Consider the following 10,449-nt stretch of genomic DNA (forward strand, 5'->3'; position numbering starts at 1 on the left):
GCATAGTCACTTCTTTCAGACTATTACATAGCCACAAATGCCCTTCCCATCCACCTCCTGTCACAGGGAACAAAGGTCCAAGGAATCGAAGGGTGTAATTTGCCAATTAGTCTTTTCATTATTCTATTTCTAGCAGTTATAAATGATAATACCAGGTTAAAAAAAAAATTGAAGTTATATCAGACCTCAGCACAATATCATCTGGCCCTAAAGTTGAGAGGAGTGAGGGGAGTATGAACTCATACAGCCTTTTTAAATAACAAATTAACATTCTACCTCACACATTTCATTTTTCTGTTCTTCCTTTAACAGTGACACTACTTCCATGCATCTTTGTTTTTAAAGCTGACAGAGTTAAGAACTTCTCATGAAGTTTCTTAAATTGCTGGCCATTTGCTGCAGATATAAACTATGAGCTCTTTAACTATTTGTCAAGTTAATATCAACAGTACTTAAGTAGATGCGGTATAGAGGCTTGGGAAAAAAGGTGTATTGAGACCTCAGAATCATCATGTAAAGCATAAGCTAACATACTACACAACTACATACAAATTTATTCTCACATCACCAGCAGCTTTTAGGTGAGAATAACATGAAAACTTTACCAGTAGAGTACCTGGGTACAGCTCAATCACTCTGCTTGATCACTTCTCTCCTTTCCTCTCATTACAGGTCAGCTTTGTGTAATCTGCCCCAGTCTCATCTAACTCTTATCTCTAGACCCAGCTACACTGATGCAAAAGCACACAGCTCAATTATTAAAACATCTTCAGCACTGAGATCAAGGCCCCCCAGTTAATTCTCTGCTCCAGAACAGAGCTCCCAAGAGAAGTTACTTAAGAGCTTGGGAGTGTGGGAGAGATAATACAATATATAGATAGTGGCAGGCACCTGACTTTGACTTGTGTCCAAACCAATAATATCCTCCTCATCCTTTTCAGTTCAGGACGAAGGCATCTAATTTTTTTTAAAAAGCACAGAAGGGTAAGCACATGGAACATGCTTAAAGAGTCTCTATCTGGCCTGAACTCAGCACAGGTTAGTCACCAGGTACCAAACAATTCAATCCAAGCAACGCAAGTATCAGAGCAAGCCTAGTTCAGGGACACAGGGCTGGGGAGAGAAAAATGTCTAATCCCACTGCTCTCCCAGGTATGATGGGAGCAACCAACTCCTTTACTTTACAACAGAAGTTTACCTGAGAGGTGGTAAAATCAAAGTATAGCTCTAATAGGCTTTTTTAAAACATTTAAGAGGCAAAAATTCAAACTCAGAAAATTTTTATTTTCAAAATAAGATACTTTGTACAGAACATTGTAGATCCAAGTAAATCTAGATACAGTAGTCTCCATGATATGATGCAAGGGTTTGCTTTTAGCACAGTCCTTTCACTCTAGCAATCAGAAGGCAAGCCCAGCAAATAGGGAAAAGACATAGTCTTAAAAATCGCTCTTATCTGTCAGAACACGTTAGTTCTAGAGTTCATGAAACGTGCCTAGAGGGTAGAGCACTCTCCACCTCAGATTGTACAGGTATTCACACTATAAAAAATAAAGACAGAACAGGAGATTTTCAATAGGACAGAGGATTTAACAGAACTGCAAGTCTGAGACATATCTTTTCTTTCTTAATTCCTCTCTCCTCCCCTCCCACACACACTGATCTAACTCCCAGAAAGGTATCAACTGTGGATCATGTACACACACTGTGCAAGCAAAAGTCTACGTAACAGGTAAGCTCTGTTCTAGTGCTCAATAAATGCAAGTTGATTCTTCTACTATTCAACTGTACATTATTTATAACATTGCATTCTAAACCTTATACAAAGCTTATATAGTAGTTTCCATGATCAAAATAAGCGCATTTATACACTTTGTGGTTCCCCAGATACAATTTTCATGGCACCTTCTTTTCTACAGCACTGAGTACACAAGACTCATCCACACATCACATTGGAATTCTCCAGCTCCATTTTTGCTGTACTCATGCTTCGTTAATATCATGCAAAATATCCTTCTACAATCACGCAGAGCCAGACACAGAAGTATGGCTGGACTGTTGAGGAGACCACAACACTAACCACATTTGCAAGTGCTCGCAAACTGTATGCAACCCATTACATCTCCCTTTTTAATTTATTTTTAAAAGCCTTTTTGATGAGGCAATCATTCTTCATCATCTGTTACTAAAACCAGGGTGTCTCTTGAGAACATTATCTATTTACGTTTATGCTGCTCTGTGCAACTGGAAGAAGTTCACTTCCAGTTTAAAATGAGTTCACTTTAAGCTGGACTGTAGCTCGGAAGGTCCTTGCTTTATAATTTTTTTTTCAGAGGTAAAAAAATTCAGGCTTCTGATTTCAGTTTGTCATTGCCCCTTTTTCTGATAACCAAATTCAGCAAGTCACCTTTCATGCACTTGTAGGTGACCAAGAGCCACAAGAACCACTGTCTCTCTACTTAACCAAGTGCTGGTCTGGAGGCATCCCTTTTCCTCAGCACCAGTGCTGATTCTGCAAAGAAGCAGTTTGGCAGTTGCAGCAAGAGTGGGGAGAAGTGAACCCACAAATCCAGTAATTTAACTAAGGGTACATTCTGTTTTAAACAGAGTGGCCATTCCACGATGTATGCCAGTATGTTCAGATCACTGTCATCACTAGGCAGTGCTAGTGCTGTGGAGGCTTTTGGTAGTGGCCTCCTCTCATCTGAGCAAAAATATTAAGTGCCACCCCCAACTGCTTCTGCTGTATTTTTTAAGTCACTTGGAGAATCTCCCTTTAAATGGCCAATGTGCACTTTGAATACTCCATAAAACCAAATATTAGTGCTTAGAGACTGCTCAGCTGCAACTGTTAGGGCTTCCTTTTTGAACTTAAGAATGCATTGTTGTTTTAAACAACTCTTGGCTTCTATTCGATCATTTATGTTCAGTAAATTCATACTGCAGAAGTTGGCTAGGAGTTTAGCACATACCTTTCTGTGTTTGGTTCTGTGGACAACAGTGCCCTGAATTTTTGGAACATCTGTATCTTTTTGTGATCAACTTCAAAGCATAAACCTGCAGCACAGATCACTGCATGAATAAAACTCTAATGGCTTAAAGTCCCATCTCCTTTCAGGAACAAAAGAAAGTTACTGGCATGAAAGCAAGGACTGATGCTATCTGATTTGTAAAGTTGTTTAAAAAGAAAACAATGGCCTGTGGGAAAAGGCCTTCATTAAACAATTCCTCCCAAGTATGACTTGCACTGAGATAAGTGAAAGTTCTTTATCCTTTTTTACCCAAAAGGGGAGAGTAGGCAAGCTTTGTAATCTCATTTGATTAAACAATTCACTGTAGGCAATAATATGACACTGGTGAAAGACTATGCAATTTAAAGGCAGTCACAGCTTCAGTCTTCCATCCCAAGTTCTTGTTTCAGACTGAAAGAGAAGTAGAAACGTGAGTTAGCTTGTAGCAAAGCACTGCTTGGAAACTCTTTAGACAAATTAGTGGGAGCTCTGACACTAAACACAGCTGAAGTTGAGAATCAAAAGACAGAGCAGATACACCATTTGTTTAAGGTAAGAACCAACATATCAGAGAAATCATATGGCAACACCTCAGATTCTAAAGGCAACAGGGACTGATCTTGAGATTTACCTAACAAACTGGGATGTGGAGAGCTCTCCTCTCCCAATTGAGCTGCTTATTCCACTTAGAAGAGAACCATGTCACTGACACAACAGCATACTTACCTTTTCAAGTAGGCATGGACGTTGTCATAGCCATGGTACTTGGCCAGATAGACCAGGACACCTGTAGCACATCGGCCATCTCGCTGTCTACAGAAGCTACAGTTGCAGATTCCACGACATGGTGGACACCTCCAGGTCTAGACAAAAGACAGACAACAAGCATTTTTAACTGAACTAGAATGCCAGACACAATTCACACTCACGACTTAAAATAGGCCCCTGCTCCACATCAAGTTCTGCAGTGAACATCAGCACTGCAGAAGTTTTGTACTGGTTGAGACAAGTACAAATGGATCAGTCTGTAAATGACTAAACTCTCCTTTGCCTGCCTGCACATAACCACAGGAAGCATCCCACTCTGCTCAACTCCTGCACCACTTCCACAACAGCAACACTTTGTCCACAATACAGTTCCCTTCCTTAAGGCATTAAGCACTAACGCAAGGCAAAAGAGAACACCATTCTGATGCTCAAACACAAAAGTATTTTGACAGCTGCTCTGCTCTCATAGTTTACTCCTGCAAAAGCTACAAAAGTAGTAACTACAACAAGTTCTACACAACACAAGGTTCTATGATTCAACTTGAATCAAACCATGACCACAGACTGCAGCACTGTAAGCAGTTTCCCTACTAAAACTCTTTAGTTGCAAGTAACCAATGCACCTCTCTAAGTCAAGCACAATAAAGCCAATATTCAAAATTGTCTTACCGGATCCAACAACACAGTCCTGACATCTTCCCCATACCTATTGCGGAGGCATGGCCCGCAGAACTGGCCCCGTACTCCTATGCAATCAGGGTTACGACAATTTGTCTTGGTGTCTATGGTTTTTTGGCGACACTGATGACAGGTGGATCCCTAGAACACAGGGAAAGTAGTTCAGGAAACGACATTAAAATAACTCTTTAGTAAAGGGCATTAAGAAATATAAATAAAAGCATTTAACAAGCATAAATAAGCATAATAAAGCATAAGCAGAATAAAGCATTTAACAAGCAATCTCTGTGGCGGTTATCAGTGTTTATCCTGCAACAGAAAGCCATGTTGCAAGTTACAATCAAGCCTGTTTTAACATTGCATCTTCAGTGTCTGTTAACCACTTCCCTCAACTCGTATTGCCTGGGTACTACAGTTGTTCCAGGGTGAAAACAAGCTACCTGGCTTGGTAAAGGTCATTCTATGAATTCATAGAAAGGTAAGAGATGATATTTCAAGACCTCAGGCATACTTCTCCTAAAAATCACATCCTTCCTCTCAGTGAGATGGAGTCTGCTCTATTTGATGCTAAACCACAAGCAGTGCATAACAAGAAAATGGCTTCAAGTATGCATTTCAGAAAGTTGGAATACACTTACCATGGTCCTGTTATATACTTTATCTCTTGCAGATACACAAATATTATTCAGCTCTTCCGCTGTAATCTCTTCAACTGGGCGTACAATGTGTGGAAAAGCCATGGCACCACGGTGACCCCTCCTGGGAGTTCGGTCTTCATGCTGAAGAGCGAAGACAATACTTTTAGTTTCAGCAAAAACTACATAAACAAGGTGGGTATCTTCAAAGCAATGCCAAAGTCTCAAATACCTATCATACATTCATACAAGAGATACAGACCTTTGCAAAGATATATAATACAGGTGCAGCTTTAACACCTTCACTTCATCTGTCACTTTCAGAGTGCAGAAATGCTACTAGATCTTAACTTCATTCCTGCTGGAGTGCCAGAGGAAGTGACTGTTCAAGCATAAGGCGAGGGGCAAATGGAGAACACATACAATATACTATTTTCTGTACTTCCTCCCAGGGCATGGCATACTTATAATCTTGGTCAACTCTGTGCAAATTGCTATTTACTTGGATACAAAACCACCTTCATGCTCAGCCTCCAACAGGAGAACTAGAACCAAAACATACCTCCAGGTATTCATCAGACATCTTTCTTCTTCTCACTAAGATGTACCGGTCATCATCTTCGTCTTCTGGTAAAGGAGTAGGAGGACCTTCAATCAGGGACCTGGATCTCGTGTGAGGTCGAGAACTTCTATCTGGGTTCCTCCTCAAAGCACTTCTGGGCAATGTACGTCTTGGAAGCCGCTTTGGTCCCTAGTAAAGTTTAAAAGCTCCTAATGAAACAAGCCAAAACCCAGACAGCTCCAGTCCCTACTATGAGTTTCTCCCCCAAAGGACATGACTGTCTTCTGCCTTTCCCGAAGATGAAGTCTTCCCTCATCCCAAATCAGAAGATACAAGGTAAAAACATCCTAGGCAAATTAATCTTGGACATTCTGCTAGCTGCAGAGAATTAGTCAAAGGCACATTTGTGTCCATGTCCATAAGATACAATAATTCCCCCACACAGCAGCAGTACACATATCTATGAGGTTGTAACTTTTAATGCTGCTCCCATCTTCACACATCTTAATAGGTAAATCAGGAGTGAAATTCATCACACTGCCAATTCACAATCCAACCTTCTTTAAAAACTTAAACCAAACGTCAGTTTTTTTCCAAGACTCCAAACTCAGAATATTCAGACTTGAGCATCTAAGTCTGAGCAGCTCCCCTTACCTCCAGCTTTTGGATAAATATGTATTTACAGAGCACCTTGTTTTGTTTTATTGGCCTGTGGAGACACCTAATCTCACCTTTATGAATCAATCTATTCTGCTTTATACAGTGGCACATCAAAAGAGAATTGCACAATGAGAATGCGTTTTAGGAAGCAATAAAATTCTGAACTGGACTTTGATTTACATGGTTTATTATGTTTTTTTAATGGAGAGTCCTGTTTTGTAATGTCAGAATTTGACTCTCAAATCTGAAGGCAAATACAGTAAGTTTATACTTACCTGACTGGCAGCTGGCAATGATTTTTTCCCACCAAAGATACCAGAAACATTTTGCAACTCAGCCATTAGTTTTGCAAGCTAAGGAGGGAAAGAAAAAGGAATTAAGAGCCTTGAAAAAGTGTTTATGTGCTATTACAGACTATTAGATTAGTACAATTGGCTAGAAGTACAATTAATTATAGGAAATGCAGTCACTCTTCAACTTTTTACTTTTATGTCTCCTTTATGTTCTAGTGACTGCAAGTAATTTCAAAGTGCTCAAATTTCATATATTGAAGCCCAATACTTCAGGCTTGCTGCCTATGGATTTTTACTGAAGTACTTAGCCTATGGATTTTCACATGCCAGAAGACATAAAAGTATCAGATTTAAGTATTAGGAATGTAGGCTCCCCTTAATGCATTCACATAATTCCCATTAGAGTTAATTTGAACAAAGAAAGAGGTCCCTTTAGAGTCAAGGGGGGGCAGAAGAAAGGGAGGCCACCAGGGAGACATTGAGTACTTGCCATCGCTTTGTTTTCCTTTATGTTCAAAGCTCTTTTTTCTAAAAACACGGCACCCTTTTCTTCAGAGTCAGAGTCTGAATCTGGAGCAGGCATCACCTTCTCAGGAAGGGGTTCCATCTCACCCTTCCTCCTCCCTGATCTTCGAGGTGGAAACTTCATGGCTACTTTTAGAGGAATAGGACATTTCTGCCTTCTCTGAGGTACCTCACTTTCAGCACTTGTATCATTCTCGTCTGAATCCGATTCCAATTTCTGTTAAACCAGAATGGAAGCATATAAATCCAAGTGAATTGCTCTGCAATTAAATACAGTTCAACAATATTTTGTTTGGGGGTGGTTAAAGAGGCTATCTGGCTGAAATAGAGATACTTAAATCTCCAGTCCTAGTGCCCTAGTATATTTTAAAGGGGTGGGGGGAAAGGAGTAGGAGGAGAGGGAGGTGTAGGGCTAAACCTCTCAGTACCACACTGTACTGCCACAAAACACCAGAAAAAGAAGCTTAGTTTCAGCTGCAGCAGTCTGATCTGTCATTTGCAGTTCTGATAAGAAAAATAGTTTGCGTGTGATTGTGAGAAAGAGAATTGCCTTTAAAGTGCTTGATTTCGCCACATACTGTATCTGGCTCTAAAAAAAAACCCACTACACAGTTCTCAGCACAGGGTCAAACCCAAGTTTGTAAGCTGTCAGGAACTGTCATCTCTCAGCATCAACAAAATGAAGTGAAAACTTTCCCCTAGAGCCAGTCAATAAAATAAATATTAATAAAATCCCAGTATTCTCATCTTTGAATTCTGGTGCCTTGCTTACAACTTCTGCAAGAGCCAAGGGTTCAGCGAGGACAGAAATTAATTTCTTTAGTTAAAAGCCCATTTTGAAATAGTCTTTGACTTTTAGGTTTAGACTCAGTAAGACAGTCTAATTATTTTGATCATAGGTGACAACAGGCTTCCTGCTTCATATGCGCAGACCATTAGTCTCAAATGGCAATCCTTACTGGCACAGGGTTTTTATTAAACCAGGTGTGTGGTTCTGGCTGCCCATTATTGATTCCTTTCTCTTATGTATCTATTTCCAGCTTTGTATCCTACTTAATGTATTTACTGTTGTGAATTATGTAACTCAGACATGTCCTCTTCCAATGAGACATTATTCTTTTCCAGCCATTCCTCAGCATGTTCTGAAGTTAACAACCAACCTATTTTATGCCAAACATGGTACTACTTCTGTCTTCTCTATTAAATACCAACTGTTGGTCTTTTTAAGCAGTAAAACTGCTCTTTCACTGATGTCACATAGGAAGGCAGATTTCACCACCCATCACTATTTCTCTATCGCTAAAGAAGTACAGTATTTCCTATTACAGAGTGCAGGTCTGACCGCATGACAATATAAACACAAGTTTCTCTCAGGTTTCCTGAAGTCCATGGGCTAGGCACAATGTTTTGTATTAAGGAAACCAGAAATATTAGTTTAAGAGAGTAACATCCACCAAAGACAGTTTTAAGAGGTATTGTATTTCAAAATCTATATGGCAGATTTTATTCTGAACTTGCAAAACTCGCAAGCTTAGGGGCTTTTTACAGACACAAAAAGAAAATGAAACTATGGCTATTTAGACTGTACATTAAACAGAATGATGCTTCCTTTTGACAACATTTGACTTTCAAGCTGAAGCTGCCATTATTTGTCAATTAAGATTGTATAAAACTAAATCAACTGTCTTACCAATGCACCTTGAATCTCATTTTCTGAAAAGCCACAGAAGGATTCATCATCAGAAGCTTCATGAAAAATTTTTGCCAGTTCTTCTCTAACACCCAACTTAAACTTGCATTTCTATGAAAAATAAAATATCCTTTAGCTGAAGTTGTACAGAAAATGATTCACATTTACAACTGCAGAATAAGCAAATAGCTTTTTTAATAAAGAAAAAAAATAGTTAAGGCATTTAACAAGGGGTTTCAGAACCGCAGTTGCAAATTATCAGGCATGTTAGGTTAGGTGACATTTCAAAGGCTAGAATAAATAGCTAATCTGTTTCCAACAATTACCACCTAGAAGCACAAGTGAAGAGTGAAATTACAGCATATAGCATAGATTTATAACTGCTATACAAAAACATAAGCAGAGCAAGCAGTTTTAATAGTGCACAAAACATTTACTGGCTTTACCAGCACTATGCATCCAGTTTTATTTGTCCTTGTACTCTACTTACTGTATTTGCAAAATTATCAGAACCAAAACTGTCACAACTGTCATCAGAGGATGACGATGTTTCCATGGGAATCAGTTTTGTATTTCGTAATGTGGTGAAGTTTTTCCTTCCTGAACAACCTTGGCGCTGCAAGAGGACAATGGCAACATCGTTACTAAGAGATCTATTGTAGCGTACTAGCTTTTAAGAACATTCTTAAGTCAAAGTTTAAGAGGTTTGAACATTTTAGGATGTTTAACAGTCTTTAATAGAAGTCAGTAAAATTATCATCAGCTTTGAAATGATTCCCAAAGTTAGAAATGGTAAGAGTTCCTGCTGATACATTTCTGATCATTGTTATAGATGAGCTTTGTTCAGTACTTAGAAATACTTCTTTTATGCAAACAGCCAAGTGGAAATACACACAAAAATCATATCGTTCCCCACTCATAGACTATGCTGAAACAAACTACAAGTACACAAACAGTACCTAGAAATCTTTGATTTATACAAAAATCATATCCTTCCCCACTCATTATAGACTATGCTGAAACAAACTACAAGTACACAAACAGTACCTAGAAATCTTTGATTTATTAATTAATTTTGAAACAAACACTAAATACACTTCATCTGTTAAGGAAGGGACCTCGTATCAACAGAAGAGAGGAGCTTTGAAGCAATTGTTCTAGACATGTTTTGTTGGTTGACATACTTTTTCTGATAGGCTTCGGGGTTTGTATTTCCCAGGGAATGTTTCTACTGGCAGCGACCCATTTTTTCTCCCCAGGGTGGCGGCCACCCGAAGGCCAAGCCTGCTGCACCCACACTTAAGATGCTGCTCAAGTCGAGCACTCCGTTAGCAGTTCACAGGCCCAGCCGACGGGGCCAAATAGTCTATAAATACGGTTTAAAGAGTAACTCGCCAAGGCAATACAAAGATCTCCGTCCTCTCCCAGCACCGCTCAGCACGCTGCTTTCCGCCGGAGCGGCACCGCAGCAGCCCTGAGCCTTGCCTACGCTTCACAGCTCTGACGAGGAACAGAAAAGAGGCCCGGCCCGGCCGCGGCTCCAGACACAAAAGGCGCCGTTTCTGGCGACGCCTGCCGCGGCTAAGGGAGCGCCCCGCCGGAGAAACCCCGCCGCGGCGGGCCGGGC

General features: G+C 40.0%; 1 protein-coding gene across 1 annotated transcript; it reads right to left on the reverse strand.

The window, feature by feature from the left end:
* Nucleotides 1-1,279: 1,279 nt before the first annotated feature.
* On the reverse strand, nucleotides 1,280-10,106 carry CDCA7 (cell division cycle associated 7). The gene is made up of 10 exons (XM_026853087.1): nucleotides 10,007-10,106; nucleotides 9,313-9,438; nucleotides 8,823-8,933; nucleotides 7,098-7,349; nucleotides 6,590-6,667; nucleotides 5,655-5,843; nucleotides 5,096-5,236; nucleotides 4,449-4,598; nucleotides 3,738-3,874; nucleotides 1,280-3,422 (listed from the first exon to the last, which is right to left on the reverse strand). The coding sequence occupies exons 2-10, from the start codon at nucleotides 9,376-9,378 to the stop codon at nucleotides 3,392-3,394; spliced, it is 1,155 nt and encodes a 384-aa protein (XP_026708888.1). The 5' UTR covers nucleotides 9,379-9,438; nucleotides 10,007-10,106; the 3' UTR covers nucleotides 1,280-3,391.
* Nucleotides 10,107-10,449: the final 343 nt, after the last annotated feature.

Source organism: Athene cunicularia, assembly GCF_003259725.1.
Source record: "Athene cunicularia isolate RWA chromosome 7 unlocalized genomic scaffold, athCun1 chr7_part1, whole genome shotgun sequence".
Classification (NCBI taxonomy): Eukaryota; Metazoa; Chordata; class Aves; order Strigiformes; family Strigidae; genus Athene; species Athene cunicularia.